The sequence below is a fragment of the Gossypium arboreum genome, chromosome 1, assembly GCF_025698485.1.
Source record: "Gossypium arboreum isolate Shixiya-1 chromosome 1, ASM2569848v2, whole genome shotgun sequence".
NCBI lineage: Eukaryota > Viridiplantae > Streptophyta > Magnoliopsida > Malvales > Malvaceae > Gossypium > Gossypium arboreum.
In genome coordinates this window covers 85,429,177-85,446,472 of record NC_069070.1, presented here as the reverse complement: position 1 = coordinate 85,446,472, position 17,296 = coordinate 85,429,177, and the positions used below count along the sequence as shown (strand labels likewise).

At 29.2% G+C, this 17,296-nt stretch overlaps 2 protein-coding genes across 3 annotated transcripts; both read right to left on the bottom strand.

Moving 5' to 3' along the window:
- Nucleotides 1–436: 436 nt before the first annotated feature.
- On the bottom strand, nt 437–5,609 carry LOC108480835 (NADPH--cytochrome P450 reductase-like). 2 transcript variants are annotated; one of them, XM_017783956.2, is made up of 18 exons: nt 5,102–5,609; nt 4,265–4,324; nt 4,089–4,165; nt 3,926–3,983; nt 3,745–3,828; nt 3,611–3,647; nt 3,411–3,480; nt 3,035–3,229; nt 2,851–2,943; nt 2,431–2,656; nt 2,264–2,347; nt 2,009–2,160; nt 1,827–1,923; nt 1,543–1,692; nt 1,363–1,446; nt 1,132–1,254; nt 937–1,050; nt 437–857 (listed from the first exon to the last, which is right to left on the bottom strand). In XM_017783956.2, exons 1-18 carry the CDS (start codon nt 5,402–5,404, stop codon nt 777–779), a joined length of 2,088 nt encoding a protein of 695 aa, XP_017639445.1. In that variant the 5' UTR covers nt 5,405–5,609; the 3' UTR covers nt 437–776. The 2 variants fall into 2 exon arrangements, with proteins under 2 accessions (XP_017639445.1, XP_017639446.1); XM_017783957.2 differs by having other exon boundaries at nt 1,369–1,446.
- A 934-nt stretch (nt 5,610–6,543) lies between these two features.
- LOC108482215 (protein ECERIFERUM 2-like) lies at nt 6,544–14,533 on the bottom strand. Its single transcript, XM_017785328.2, has 2 exons — nt 13,840–14,533; nt 6,544–7,533 (listed from the first exon to the last, which is right to left on the bottom strand). The coding sequence occupies exons 1-2, from the start codon at nt 14,263–14,265 to the stop codon at nt 6,670–6,672; spliced, it is 1,290 nt and encodes a 429-aa protein (XP_017640817.1). The 5' UTR covers nt 14,266–14,533; the 3' UTR covers nt 6,544–6,669.
- Between the last annotated feature and the right edge of the window lie 2,763 nt (nt 14,534–17,296).

Genomic DNA, 17,296 nt, shown 5'->3' with positions numbered 1-17,296 from the left:
TTGAAAAAAAAATTAATTTTTTCAAATCTGACGTAATTTACATTTATGGTAATTCAAATTTTTTTTTTTTTTGTTATATGTATAAATTCATGAATCAGAATATAAAAAAAGTGGCATTCATTATAATAAAAATTAACTATATTAATTGCTGATTATAGAAGGCTAATACTTACGTCCAAGTAAGCAACTTCAAATAGTTTTCAATTATACATCCTTGATTGTATGGAGAATTTTGTAATTATCTGTTCTCTTCGCGACAGTATATTATCTGAAATGTACACATCATAATCCATAAAGTTACAGCTTTGTTAATTTTATATTGAATTATCCTTCACTAACAATCGATATTAAAGTAGATCCACAATGAAAATGGCATTTTTTGTTCTAATTTGTCTTATTCATGAAAACTATGTAAAAAGAGCAAAACACCCAGAGCTTTAATTTACAACTTCTTTTATTTATTTATTATTTTCACTACAAACACCATGACCATCCCAAATAACCTAGAAACAGCTTTCACTATGTTTTGGCATCCCTATTTCCATTTTGGATGTCTACAAACAAATTATCCTTCTATTCCTAGGTTTATTTGAGATTAGAAAAACTAAGGCGGACTAACATCTATAGACAACTCTTACTACCGGATGAACCGGGTACCATACTACCTGACTGCTTTTACTCCGGACACACTAGAGCTAGAAAATATAAACCTAATCCACCACCATATTTGGCATGGATGTTCTGAAGAACTGCTGAGGAAATGAAAACGCCCACCATCACCACACATCTCTAAGATATCGTCCTTCCATCTGGAGTTTCTTCACCATAGACTCCGCCTTTGAAGACTCCATGTTCCCCTGAAATTCATACACAAGTTTCAAAGATTAATGTAAGTGGCTCTTGATTAGAGGACTCCTCTCAGACGATAATCAATACCTGCTCCTGAACGATGGTGTGCAAGGTGCGATGAACATCTCTTGCCATACCCTTGGCATCGCCACATACATAAAGATATCCTCCCTTGCTTATTAGGCTCCATATATGTGCTGCCTGTACTCCGAACACAACAGATGTTATAACGGTTCATTTTTATATCATGAACTGCAATATCTGTTCCTTCCTACTACTTACCTTATCCATCATCTTATGTTGAACATACTCCTTTTGTGGGCCCTCTCGTGAGAATGCAACGATGAGCTCGGATAGAGCACCTTGTTCCACCAAATTATTGAGCTCATCTTCGTAAATGAAATCCTAGAAAAGTCGCCAGAAAAGTAAATAAATAAAATCCTACATTGGTTGAAAATTACAATGAGACATGCTCATGATATTGCTTAAAGATCATTAGTATCAAAATCAGACCCGAACCATTTTCCGATTCCTACATCCAAAAAAGAGTAGAGATGGACCAAGTTCTGCACCATCTTCTTTAAGGACCACTCTTTCCTGTAAATAACAGTTAGTTTTAAGTTATTTTCTTCTCTCTCTCCCATTTTTTTTTTTGGCAAAATGAAAGAATATGTAAAACAAAGAGTAATCAACCTGTAGAAAACCTCGGAAAGGTGCTAATCCAGTCCCAGGTCCAACCATGATGATCGGAATTGAAGGATCTGCTGGTAGCTTAAAATTAGATTGCCTGATAAAAATAGGAGCCCCGCTACAATCACTCTTTTTCTCCAGAGAAACTGCATTCTGAATTTTTTTCAATGCAATTAGATGTCAGATGCCACTACAGCCCAAGTAATGTCTGCTGGGTACATGAACTCTACGGGAATATAAGAAAGTACAAAATGCGGAAGAGCAACCGAAGAAATTACAGTCATTACCTTCATCCAGGTCGAACACACACCCCGATGAATTCTTCCGGTTGGAGTTGGACCATAAACTAAAGCACAGGTTACATGAATTCTACCAGATACAAACCTGTTCAAACCGACCCACAATTCTTATTAATCTGAAGTATAAGGTAATACTGCATTGATAATGTAGAAAGGACAAATCTAGTCACCTAGGGGAGGATGAGATAGAATAATAACGCGGCTGTAGTCGAGGGGCTATAGCAGCAAAAAATACACCAATGGGAGGTTTTGCAGATGGGAACTGAGCCATAACCTCAAGAAGACTTCTTTGACTTCCAACAACCCATTGTGAGTACTCATCCTGGGCAAAAGGAAGAAGAGCACATAATCAAGAGGAAAATTTTATAACCACCACGAACACATGAGAGGATAAAAACAAAAGCAACAGTAAGTATTTCATCAACCTTCCCCTGCGGTGATGACAAGAACCTGAGTCTTTCCGCTTCACTGGGTTCAGTGGCATGAGCAGCCAACGCAACCAAAGCAGCCTGACAAAATAACAGTTTGGATAAAAAGGAAAAAGTTATTTAAGCAACAAAATAACAGTTTCTGGGTGGTGGAGGGGAGTTACCTTCCGCGGAGGGTTCAAGAGATCTGCATATCGTGCCAAGGCTGTTTTAAGTGTACATGGACCGCTGAAAGGAGGTGGCAATGAGCTTCCGGAGGGCGTGCCATCTTTGTTGTCAGTATGTATGGAAAACAGCAAATCAAGAGGTTGACCCAACAATCCGGCTGCTTCCTCGACAGTCTCAATGCTATTATCAGCATAAACACCGACATGATCGCCAGTTTCATATCTGGGACAGTTCAACTTATTAGTTGCATAAGATCATAAAATCATAAAGCTATGTTATCTACCTTTTTAAAACCAAATCTGTGGGTCAAAAGCACTTAAAAACAGCAAAATATTAATACTACGATGACTTAGAGATGCTTTATTTCAGAAGCCCAATTTTTTAGAGTAATAAACATTACAAAGCTGTGAACTTACGTTATAGAAGTTCCTGATATGTCGAACTCCAGATGTATGCAAGAGCGATCAGATTCTGGCTTGTGGAGCTCTCTCTGGACAGCAACATTAACTCTGTGTGCAAATTATTTAACAGTGATCTCAAAAAGGAAAATAAAAGGGGGGACAATGTGAGAAAACCAACACAATGAACGTCCCTTATTACCTGCATGGATGGTGGATGTCATGTGAAGCATTCCCATTTACCGTATTTGAGTGATTATCCTCAATGTGCATCATAGAGGGATCATGAATCACTACTCTGTATTTAGGAATAGCAGCTGTATATGGGGTAGAGGCGATATTTTCATCATCTTCATCTCTAAGAAGTTGATCTAACTCTGGCCACAGCAATTCTCTCCTAAGGAAGCAACAACAAATTGAAAATGAAAAAAATTTACAGTAAAGCTACCAGAGGAAAAATTGAAGTCTTTGCCCAAGAAAAGCTCCCGAATCACTAAGTTAAGATACGACGCTTTCAGCTTCAATAAGAAAAAACAAACAAACAGAATCACAGGTACAACTGAAAGGGGATTATATACCATGCAGTGAAATCATCTTCAATACATTGATCATCATCACCAAGACCAACTTCGATAAGACGTTTGGCACCTTTCACACAATGAAAAAGTATACACTTAGTCCAAACATGAATATTAATTTTGATCCCACATTTGTATGTAGAACTTCATCAATTAGAAAAGAAGGGCGGAATCACGAAATAAGTAAAATAAAAAAATACCTTGTTCTGAAAGTTGCTCATCAAGCACCTTTGCTATCTATTTACAAAAAAAAAAAATCATAAAATCAGATTACACAATTGCAAAAGAGAAATCAAGAAAGTAAGCAAAATAGTAATCTCTGTGCCAATGTTACCTTGTTAAAATGTTCATATTGACGGTTACCTAGACCAAAAACACCATATGTGAGTCGTTGAAGCCAGGACTGCCTTTTATTCCCCTAAATTCAAATAAAACAATATAATAGCAAGTGTTATCGGTTGAATGCTGGCACAGTACAAAGTCTATTTGAATGTTCTTTTGAGGTAGCCACCAACCTCAGTAAACCATTTGTAAAATCTAGCAGAGTTATCGGTTGGCTCCCCGTCTCCATAACTACAATGTCATGCTCAACTATGTTAAAATACCCCATACTTTACATAACGCAGAAACAAATACACAACCAAGAATAGCTTCAGTAAAACTGAGAATCTATCTTACGTGGCCACCATGAAAAAAGCCAAAGTCTCCTTTTTAAGCTTCTCTTCATACTCTTCATCATCAACAGCATAATCATCCTAACATAAAACACACAATGTGATGAATATAATCGTAAATACCAAGAGAAAAAAATTCTCAGTACAAAAACAAGGTAACAAGTAATTCCCTATACATACCAGGTCAACAGCTTTGACTGCTGCTTTCTCATATCTTGCCTTGATCTCTTCAGCCAAAGCCTACAACAGGAAATCCACAAATCAACACATGAACCGTTAACTAAAAACGGACATCTTTTCCAAACATACGTGCCAAGCACACATCGATTGCGGCTGAGTGTAACGACAAGTAATAGAAGAAAAACAACTCCGCACGTAGCCAAATTATCCGCTATAAACGACAAAACAATTAATAACGAAGATTTAATAACAAGAATTATATCCGCCACATTTCCATCTATAGTTATGTCCTTGTTTCTTTGAGCTCAGAATGACAAATGCACCGGACATAACGACTTAGCAAATTATATCCGCCACGTTTCCATCTATAGTTATGCCCTGGTTTGTTTGAGCTCGGAATGATGAAAGCAACGGACATAACGACTTAGCATCGAATAAAACAATTTATTACAACTAAATCTACAGCTAAATTATCCGAATCTTGGAAAGCATATGAATGGCATAGTGAACTTCAAATAGTCCCTAAAACACTAAATATTTCATGAAATATGACTTCAAAAGGAACAGTCCGTTCATCTCCTTGCAACTTCATAATCTTGATCTGCATCATGCACTGATTATAGGAGCAACTCAAATTTTCCACAACAAACTAGTGATTAAAAAAGAATATGCTTGATAAGCAACATTAACATAAATTTTCATCCTAATAATATCAGTAAAAAAGGTTCCATTTCAGTTAAGTAGTCAACATTCAAATCATCATATTCAGCAATCAAAATCAAAACTTGAATGGCACCAAAAAAAAAAAATCAAAACTTGAAAAGTTTTATCTACTACCTTAGCAAATCCCTCAGCAGTTCCCGTCTGGGTGCCGTAAAAAATGGTGACTTTTTTTTTACCGGAAGCGACAAGGGCGTCATCATCTTCATCAACCTTGAGTGAAACAGGCTTAGAAGCAACCAAAAGCTTAACATCAGGGCTTCGTTGAGAGGCTAAATTTTTCCAGAGAAAAATCAAGAACACCAGAATCACCGCCAACGACGTTGTTGCTATCATTAGCATAGAATCCGTCACCGAACCCCCCAACGACATTCCCAATACAGACTCAACAAAACTCACCAAACCCGAGCTCGAACTCATCTTCAACACTGAAACACAAACACAAAAAGAAAACAATTTAAAATGAAAATCAAAGTAAAAGGTAGAAGAGGGTTGATCAGAGCTAGGGAAGAAGGGTGAGTTCAGTGAGTATTTGTAGTGGGAGAGTAACCCAAAACGACAAAGGCTTGACCACCTAAACTAGAGGGGATTGAAAAAGAAAAGAGGGTTCGTCCGTTATATTTTTTTGGTTAAAATATGTAGTTAGTCCCTGTACTTTTATAGTATTTGAGATTGAAAAAGTTTATTTATTGTTTATATATTGAAATAGTTAGACATTAAATAAAAGAATAGTTAGTACAATTTTAAACTCAAAATTAGAAAGATGAGTAGATATCTCCAAAATAAACAAAAATTTTCCCTTTGCTAAAAATTAGTCGTGGGAGTAGCTAAATAATACAAACTGTATCGTTTATTGTTAACTCATATATTAAACTACGCTTAAAAATAATATTTCAACCAAATGTAGTCAAGTGAAATATTTAATCATCTTAATTTTTAATTTAAAATCATAGTCCAATCATTATTGTCATTGGTAATTTTTGACAAAATTGATCAATTTATCATGTTTATTTTTTGTCAATCATATATCACATACGAGGATAGACTAATCAAAATTACAAGTTGATAAGTTTTACTAGAAAACACCGATGATTTCATTGATTGGACCAAAAATTTTAAACAAAAGTAAGAGGACTTAATTTTTAAATTTTAAAGTAAAGGAACTAAATATTAAATTCTACACAAGTATAGGGACTATCAGCATATTTTAACCTATTTATTTCCTTCAATTTATACTATCGTATTCGCGGGGAGAGAGGGAGGAAACGGAAAAAAAGGCTTTCAAAAACTAATGTAATAATTTTTTTAATAAGCGATTTTTAATTTTTTTTTCTACTTCTTTTTGTGCTGTCTACCAATTTCTCCTAATACAAAATGTAACGCATGGGTTGACATAAGCGGAGAAAAAAGAACAAATTAAAAGGTTGTCTTTTGCTCGGCATTTCTTCTGCTGTTTTCCGCTTTTTATTGCTTTCCTTTTTGCCTTTTTTAAGTTTTATTCACTGTTACAATTTTTATGATGCAAATATAACATAAATATATAATTATGAATCTGAAAATTTTTAAATATGATAATGAGAATGTTATTCATATATAACAACAGAGCCACCATACATTCATTATTCTCTTACAGACACGATAACCCACGCATGCATTACAAGAAATGAAATGAGAAAATATTTAAATTAAATAACAATATTCCAATCAATTTGAAGTACATTGTTAAGCTTTAGCAATAGATGTTGAGGCAAGGTGATGGTGACCATCTTCCCATTATTCCCACCATCTTTTTCATTACTAGGAAGAACCACCACTGTTCCTTCTTCTCCAACTCCATTCACCATATAATTCGCACACACTGGTTTCAATCCCTTCATTTCTATTCCATACACATTCATTCCTTCCAAGTTTACAAATGTCAAATTTGCTCCATACACTATAAAATCTGATCTTACTTCGTCCCCCTTTATCAACTCTCCTATCAATCCACTCTCATCCATCTTTTTTTCAGCTATCAGCTTTGCTAATTCCGCTATTTCCACCCTCGAAACACAAAAATCAGCTTCCACCGTGCTCAGTGTCATGCCATTACTCGGCAACATCGCCATTTTATTGGCAGAATTGTTTGAACAAATTGTAACGATGTTCGGACCTGAATCCTCTCTGGCTTTCGATAATGATTGCCATATCATAGCCGAAATAATTTCGAAATCCGAGATTTTATTCGGGTCATGAATACAATATGTTGTGATGTAATAATGAAGTTGTTTGGCAGTGATGCGAAAAGAGTGAGTTCCCATTTTAGAGTTATTGGGAGTTAACCAGTAGTCACCAACAGGGTCAACTTTTTTCAAGGAAAATGGTTTCCTGGAAATAGAAGTTGGGAATTGGGATATGTTGTGAGCAGGACTGTTAGGCTGCAACGGAACTTGTTTTCCCGCCATGATTTGTCCCCATAAATTAAGGAAATTTGAGGCTGAAAATGCATCTCCCAATACATGAGCCCAGCTGAGTCCTACCGAGACGCCCCCACATTTGAACCGTGTGAACTAAAACAAATATTTTTATTTTGTCAAAAAAATATTTTATAAATCTAAAAAACAAATTCAACCATTACATTACTAAATTCACATGCCTAAATATTATGAATAATTCAACATAAAGTATAATGTGATCAACTTATTTAATTTTAATTTCTTAATAGATTTTTCTATCTTTTTAAATAAATATAATATAATGTTTAAATTAAAAATTAAGAAGTAACTATAATTATTTTACTAATAATATTACTGAAAACAACAAATGAAAATTTATAATTTAATTATGCATGTGGTTTTCTATTTACACTTTCTTAGTAAAAATGATAAAAATATTATTAATGTAATGTTTAAACTAAAAAAGAGTATAATTATTTTATAAATGATATTAATTAAAATAACATATTAATACATAATTCTATCATTTATAATATATTGTTTTATTAAAATTTAAAATAATGATTATATTTGTTTAAATTAAAAGTAATTAGTATTTATGAATGAAGTGATGGTTAGATAAATGAAAATGGGATTAATGCAACTTTATTAGTAGCAGTTATTGTTGTTTGGCCTGTTGTGAAGAAGGGGTAAAATTGGAAAAATGCACTCTCTTTTCTCTTTTTGAACAAATTGATAAATGCACACTTGTCTCTCACTTTCTCCAAGACTATTTAATGGCCAACACATAAAGATTCACTCTTTTCCATTTCTTGTTTTACATCTCAACAAAACTTAAGCCATCGATTTGCCAAAACGTCCGTTACAAAATAACCGTTTTCGTTACCAATAGTATGCCTGATTCTTCTTTTACCAAAATGCAATGAAATGTGTTTTTAGAGTTCACTAAATACAAAAATAAATTGTAATTAGATCCAAACAAAACAAAATAATATATTAATATTTTTAAAAATAACATTAATTTTATCAAATAACATTCAATTTTTATTTTTATTAATATATCAAACAACGTGAAATTTTAATACTTAAATTTTCATTTTATCAAACAACACCTAAATAATTCTTATGCCTATATCTATATTATATTTAAATCTTTAATCGAGTTAGCATCACAAGGAAACAAGATGAATGAAAATGATTAAAATACCATTTATTTAAAAATAACAAACATTTTTATGAAAACATTTTTATCTTTTTATATAAAATTTATAATAAAAAAAGGAATTTGAAACTCGCACATAAAAATCCCCCAAAACTTTAATTTTATTTCATTTGTTTTTTATATAAATTTTGTGTGAATATATGATTACATAAAAAAAATTCCATCCATATAATTGATGTGTAAAAATCTAATTTTCAAAAAATTATGGAAACAAAGGAGAGAAAATAATTAAAATATCTTAATTTAATTTCCTTTTCATTGAATTTAATAAAATTATTTATAAAATATAAAAAGAAAAGATATTGAAAGTTATTTAATTACGGATTTTGTTAACTAAAGCTCCAAATGCACTCTTTAAATTTACACATATATATATAAAGGAGGGACCCATGTCCACAGTGTAAAAATTAAAGTAATTTTATATACTTTCGTAATTATTTATATGATTAATAATAATTTTAGTGATTTAACCGTTGGATTTATAAATATAATTGTACTTGTTATACATGTAAACTTTCGAATCGATTCGATATCTCTATCATATCGATCTAAAATACTCTATATATTAATATATATTCAACAGATGAAGTTTTTTTACATAAAATAAATAATTAGAGATTTTAAATTTACATCAAATTTGACATGCATGATTTACATGAATAGACTATAAAATATAACAGTTGAATCATTAAAATATTAATAATATAAATAGTTACAAAAGTGTGTGAAATTATTTTAGTTTTTGAACAATGTAAGTGATCTCTCCCTATATATACATATATATATATATATATATATATATATATGGGAGGATTCACTTATAAATGTGTTAAAACTTTATTTTTATACGATTAATATTTTATCAATCTAACTGTAATATATTATTCTTCATTCATATAGATTATGCATAACAATTTTGACATAAATTATAAATTTTACCTGTTCGAAAAAAAACTTATGATTGTTAAATCTATATTAATATAAACAACATTCTAGATCGATATGATAGGTTTCGGATCAATTCAAAATTTTACAAGCATGACAAGTATAAATATTTTGATAAATTCAACTATTAGATTGATAAAATATTAATTGTATAAAAAGACACGAAAGGATGTGAAACCACTTAAGTTTTACACCAGTGTAAGTGAATTTCTCCCCATATATATATACACAAAAAAAAATTTATTATTTAATCTTCCGATTGAGTTAGAGTTATGAGCTAATCGGGCACCAACTCGATTAGGGAGATTATAAAATATCCTTTCGTATCTAAAATAAGTTATTTTGTTCTAAGGTACTATAGTATTTTCTTTTAATAACTAAATTGCATATTGTGAAATTTAAACTCAAAACATTTCACTTAACAAAACTTTAATTTTACCACCTAACCAAAGCTTTATTTTAAAATATTTTGTATATTTTATTTTATTATGCACACTTTATTACTTCTATAAATTATATATATTGATAATGTTATTGATTGAGTTGATATTACAAATTAGCTCGACATCAACTCAAGATTGATGAAAACATCATGATAAACAATTATAATGCATTTAATATTATTAATTTGATGTATTTACGTGTTTAAATTTCATTTACTGACAATTTAATATAAATTTTATTTTAATGTCATACATATTACATTTGTTACTATTAATTAATTTCAAAGCATACATTTTATTATTTATTGTACGTTATTTTTACATGCATACATGTATTTTGAATATTTAGTTCCCAAATGCATATACATGTGATAGGATTTTTATTATTTATTAAAAGTTTGTGCAATATTCAAAGAATCTCTTGATTGAAATGGTAAAATTAAAATATTGAAATTCATAACGTCTTTGGTTCAAATTAGATTGGTATACAGACCAAATTGGGTCAAGCCCAATTTCAAAAAAATTTCAAACTCAAGCTAATTTTTAGCTTGACCCATCCAAAAAGCCCATTTCACTATTCAAAACTTAATGATATTAATATTTTTATATTTTATAATTAAATTAAATTAAATTTAAGAATATTTTTATTATTTAACTTAACTTGAATACAGTCAACTCAACTCAATTTTAGATATAAAAACATTGTCCAAGCTCACCAAGTTGAACTAAACCTACTATGTTAAGTGGATAGCCCAACTCATACACATGTCTAGCTCAAATCTCATATTATGTAACTTTTATTGATTTAAATAAATATGAAAAGACAAAAACACCATTTATAAAAAATATATTTTAATATTTTTTCTCAATTAAATTAGAAACTAACTAGTTAATTAATAAAACCAACTCAATCAAGAATTTTATTATATAAAATTATTATTATCGCACATCTAGAAAAGAAAAAATATATAAAAATTAATTAACTATAAGTATCTTTTCAAATGAAAAAAAACAGATAATTAATTTTATATATATTTTAAATTATTTTCCAACATCATAAAGAGGGTAGTGGTCAAGGAATTTGTTCACGTTAAAATATTAAGGTTCAAATTTTGTTATTGTTATTTTTTTCTTAAATTGTAATTGTATCACACGTATATTGTTTAGAGACTATGTATTTAGAATGTGTGTATGCATTTAAAAATAACATCAAACTCAGTCATGGATTTAAAATTAATAGAGATATAATAACATAGGTGAAAAAGTTTGCGTAAAAACATTAAATATTATATTAAAATCAAAAAATATCTTTGATTAAAGTGATAAAGTTGAAGTTTTTAGATGCTTATGACATGGGTTAAAATGTCACTATATGTGAGTTTTTTATTGATTTTATAGAAAAATATAAAAGACAAAAGTAACATCATATTAGTGACTTATATTATATATAAAAAGTTATTTTAGTCATTTCCTCAACCGAGTTGATGTCTAACTAACTCTAGACTATAAGGTATATTAAAAAAAAATCAATGTATATATAAACATTTGTTAAGCAAATTCTTTAGTAGTTCATAACTGTATTTATGAGTTGAGACGAGCCGGTTTTGGGTTAAGCATACGCATGGCATCAATACTATATATAGTTGTCTAAATCCAACACGACATAAGAAATATGAGCCTTAAATTTTGTGCAAACTTATACATACTTATAAATAATTAATCCAAATCTGTTTAAGTCACCTATATATATATATTTAAAATACAATTATTTTTCATTTAAAATTGCATTATATATATTTGCTACCATTATATTTCTTATTAAATTTCTAAATATAAAACTCTTAACATTTTTTAATATTTACATAGTAAATTTAATGTAACATGATTTAAATTACATAATATATTAAAATAATTATATAATAAACTTAAAACAGGTGAAATTGAATGAGGTTCAAACCTAAATTTAACCTATATTTTAAGTACCCTTATTTTTTAAGTCTATTTGTGGACTTTGCTAAAATTCCTCAATCATGGAACAAGTCTAGTATTATAAAATTTAATGTTATATTTTCAAAGGTCATCATTTATTGAGGACCATTGTTTTGGTCCAACAAGAAATATGAGGAGAGTCAAGTCTTTATCAATTAACGAAGACGGGTCATTGGACTGGGCCCTAAGCCTACCCAAACTAAATGTGCCCTTTGCTAGCCACAAAATCAAATTATATTTTCATACCATCTTTAAATTAAACTTATTCATACAAATTATTAAAAGAATCATAACTAAAATAAGTTTCCTATAAAAAGGACCATGATCTGAAATTTCTTTCATTTTCTCAATTTATATTTTTACTATTTTTTATTTTCCAATTTTTTTTCACGAAAAATTATAAATGATAATAATACCAATAAAATAAAAAGTCGTAAAAAAAGGTGGTTTTCTATAAACAACAATTGAAACTAACTTGTCAGTATTAGGGAGTAAAACTTGATTTGGTTAAAAAAAATTAAATTTTGAGTTAATTGAATTGAGTTGTCTGAGTTATTTGAGTTAACTTGAATAAGTAATTCGAGTTTTAAGTTCGGGTTGAATTGAATTTTACAATTCGAATAACTCGAATAATTCGAATAAAAAATTGGTTTAAATACTCCTTTGGTCCCTATCATTTTAAAAATGAGCAAATCAATCTCTCAACAAAAAATTACAAAAAAAAATTCAAAATAATTTTAAGAATTTTAAATATTTATAAAAATTTTAACTTTTATATATATTTTAAAAATTTTAAAATTTTCTAAAATAATAATTTTGAGACCTAAATAAATTAATTAATGATTAAAGTTTATTATACTAATATTATTTTGCTTTGAAAATGTTTTCAACTATATATGTTTTTAAATTTATGTGCTGTAACATGGAATTAGTTATAGTGTAACAATATTTTAATTTGACATGTTTAATTTTTTAATTAAACTCGAACAATTTCACTCGATTCAACATAAATCAATTTCATTTCAATGACTCACCAACTAAAATTTTTTTCACTCGATTCGATCAGAGTAGAAACACAACTAAATTAATAGACTAATTGAAAAAATTGTTTGAATCATAAATAATGATGTTTCCATTTACCCAAAATTTAGTATTTTTCTTCTAAAAGTTAGGGCAAATAATTAATTTCTACACCTCCTTATATAATCAGTACTTAAATTAGGTAATATTTTCTTAGTTATAGAATTTAATTTTTATAATTTAATTTTTGGAATTTATTCTCTTTACATTGTTAATTTTTCTTTGTTAAATTTATTAGTGCGATATTTTAAAATTAATTTTTTTCACTTGATAGAAATATAATTAAAAAATAAAATTATAATAAACTTGAATTTGATAAAATAATTTTAATAATATTAACAAATTTAACTAAATTTTGAAATTTGAAAAATAGATTAAATTCCAAGTTTAAATAGCAAACTTAAAAGAACCCTAGCAAGTAGGAGAAATGTTAGTTAAGAAATAATAAAGATAAGGGTAAATTATATTACTAATCACCAATTATTAGTAATTTTTTTATCATCTAATTATAAAAGTTATAAAATTATCATTTAACTATTTTTTGATAATTGAATTATAAAACTTACAAAATGGTCATTTAACTGTTCAAAATTTTTTTGTTGGTCATCTAACTATATTAAATTTTGATGTTTCCATTTTATGTTAGTTCGCTAATGATTAAAGAATAAAATTGAATAATTAGATGATTATTTTTATAGTTAAATATTAATAATTGGGTGGTTATTAGTGTAGGAATAATACCTGGACAAAAACCAAAGGCGAGAAACCCAAATCAGGGCCAAGAACTTGATCATGGCCGAGCATATGATCATTGTTTCTGGCCATAGCCAGCCATTCATCAACACTCTTATCACACTGAGCTTCAACGATTCGGACGCCACCGTCGTTGCATTTGATAAACGGCCGGCCACTTTCCGATCTCCGAATCCTCCCTGAGGCAGCGTAGTAAAGTTCCAGACACTGAAACATGGGCTCTTTCAAATCATGAATCGACAAACCTTGAGCCGCTTCAGGTTGGAAGAAATACACGCCTTTGATATAATGGAGTTTCATTGCTAAATCCATGTTTGTTAGCTCCAAATCCTTGTTTCCGCCGGTTGCTTTGGCTGGAACCACCGATGACAGCATTTGCCCCCTAACAGGGCATTCCAACGAACCCGACACCATTGTGATAAAAATAAAAGTGAAAAACACAGGAAACTTGGGAAAGTAGAATGAAGTGATTTATTTTTCTGGAAAAGGGAAGTTCTATATTTATAGTTATGCAAAAGAGCAAGGAAGGATTGGAATATGGCAGAAGCCATTCTGGTGGCTTTTAAGAAGCTAAGGTCGAGGGAAGGTGAGGGGACTTAATACCATAAATTAATGACACTATTTATTTCTTTAGACTTCTTTTAAACATTGTGCAGATAACAATAAAACAGACTTACAACATGCAAAAAGAAAGTACTTGTTTTTTAAAATCATTTTTCTTTGTTTTCTAATTAATTTTTCAAAGGTTCTTTTCTATTAAAGAAAAAAAAAAAACAATTGAACCACCTTCTCATCATCATTCGCATTTAAAAATATATGGAGAGAGACGTATCAAAAATTAGCTGATCATTCAATAAAAATGGCTCAAATTTTGTTTCATCTTAAATAATGATGATTCCATTTACCTGAAGTTTTGTTATTTCCTTCTAGGGTTAATAGTATTTTTGTCCATTGAATTTAAAAAAAATCAATTAAATTTTTCTAAAATTTTTCCATCAAATTAAATCTTTAAACTAATAAAATTAGTCAAATAAAACATTTAACTAACACTAGCCATTAGTAATTAATAATAGTAATTAATAATAACGATGAAGTGGTCATTAATAAACGTCACATTAACATTGTTTAATGATGTGTTAGTGCCACATCATCACGATCGTTGACGTGTTAGTTCTACGTCATCATTGGTTGCAAATTTGGCACTTGTGAGTAAAAAAGTTAAATTAATTTTACATACTACATAATGAATCTAGATAAACCGATATCCACGTTCATTTGAATTTGGACATCCATTTATTTACATTCATTTTAAAATTATAAAATAATATAAAAATATAAACATTATAAAAGATGATTAGAATTCATAATAATTATTAGAAATAATTTAAAAACCATAACATTTTATAAAATTTATAAAAAAATAAATTTACTAAAAACCATAAAAATTAGAAAAATAATCCATAAAATTGTTTGAAATTAATTAAAAACATAAAATTTTATTAAAAATTAAATTAAATTAAATCTTTTACATAATTTATTTTCTCATTTTATTAAAGCATTAACCATTAATCATTAATTCAAAAAAATCCATTGATCGTTAACAAGGCAAAAGATTTTAGAATAACTTTCAATAGTTTGTATGAGAAAAGAAAGGACTTGATGTTTGATATACCAAAAATAAGTATATTAGTCAAATAATTTAATAAAATGAGAAAAATTAATTTCTATGAAACTTTATAAAAATAAATATTTTATAAAATTTTATGGTTTTAATTTATTTCTAACAATTTTATAAATGATTTTTTCTAATTTTTATGGTAATTAATAAATTATTTTTTTATAAATTTTATGGGTTTTAACAAATTTCTAATAATTATTACAAATTTTAATATTTTAATATTTTTTATATTTTTATATAATTCTAGAATGGATTTAGACAAATGGATCCCTAAATTCAAATGAACCTAGGGAACAATTTGTCCGATTCATTGTGTAGTATTAAAATAATTTTATATTTTTGAAATTTTTTATTTTTCTTTGGCGTAATCGCCACATCGACCTTTGGTGATAACGTGGAGTTTCCATGTCAGTGATAATGCTACATCAACAAACGATGTTGACATGGAGTCTACTAATGGCCACGTCAAGTTGCAATAAATTACTAACCATTAACGTTAGTCAAAGGGCCTTTTGGCCAATTTTGTTAGTTTAGGGGCTCAATTGGGTGCAAAAAGTTCAAAGGGGGCGTAATTAAGTTTTTTAAAGTTTGAAGGCTAAAATACAATTTAGCCTTTTCTTCTACACCTTATTAAATAATCATTACATAATTATGCTCCCAACATATGCACATTTACTAGGCTTAGTACAAGTACGCTTTAGAATTAAATTGCATCACGAATGTGAATTTAACTCAAAACAATCAAAACAATATAGTGGAGTTCATCTACAAGCAAGGTACCGGTAATTATACTTAAGGTATCTATAACTTGGCCTGGAACTGTAGCATTTTGGCTATTGTCAAGCTATGTTCCAATACCTACAAGGTTAGCTTTTGGAACTTGAGTTTCTTAGAGCAAAATTAAGTTCAAAATATTGTAAATCACCCCAAACCTATCAAAATATACTAACAGGTTCCAAATCAATTTATATCATTTTCAAACCTCATTTAAGCATAAATTCAAGTCTCAAACATGTGCAAATCAAATTATCAATCAAAGGCTACATGAACATCTAAATAGTTTCTAATGGCACTTGATTTCATAAGTGAAAATACTTAAAAATTCTTAAACTAGCCTAAGATTTTATGTACATGCCAAATTACAAATAACAAAAACAAACCACTACTTATACCATATTCTAATCTCATAGATGATGCAATCGTCCCACAAATGACTTCAAGCCTCCCAAAAAAGCCTTTAAAGCTACGTGTTTAAACAACAATGTGTTAAGCTAGAAGAGCTTAGTAAGTAGACTCTAAGTTCCTATCTTACCCTCTATCCTTATTAGAGTGTAGTTTTTTTATAAACCTAATGTTTAGTCTCGATTTATTCCATCTACATACCAATTTCATATTAAGACTTAAGCACTCACATGTGATTCATTTCATATATTTACGTCACTTATTAGGTGATTGACATATGATAACACATGTTTACTTATTAAGTGATTACCTATCCATAGCTATTCATTTTTAATTCCCAATTCCAATTTATGTACATTTCATTAATGTTTTCATATTCATTCTTTTTTAAACGGAGCATACGACATTGAGAGTTAATCCCTTTTTTCTTAATGAGGATTTTCTTCTGAGTGCTCCTCGACTTGATCAACAAAATCCTCCTCTGGCCCTTCCCTTAGATTCCAATGTGGATCCTCAACTAGATTGTCCTCTGATTTTTCATAATTTGATATGTCAAATTAGGTTCCCCATTACACTTTAGGAACT

Coding starts and splice junctions, on each gene's coding strand:
- LOC108482215 (XM_017785328.2), bottom strand. CDS start 14,265: ATGGTGTCGGGTTCGTTGGAATGCCCTGTTAGGGGGCAAATGCTGTCA. Junction 7,534..13,839: donor CGCCTTTGGTTTTTGTCCAG/GTATTATTCCTA, acceptor TATTTGTTTTAG/TTCACACGGTTCAAATGTGG.
- LOC108480835 (XM_017783956.2), bottom strand. CDS start 5,404: ATGAGTTCGAGCTCGGGTTTGGTGAGTTTTGTTGAGTCTGTATTGGGA. Junction 2,944..3,034: donor GACATCCACCATCCATGCAG/GTAATAAGGGAC, acceptor ATTTGCACACAG/AGTTAATGTTGCTGTCCAGA. Junction 1,051..1,131: donor AACATAAGATGATGGATAAG/GTAAGTAGTAGG, acceptor TTCGGAGTACAG/GCAGCACATATATGGAGCCT.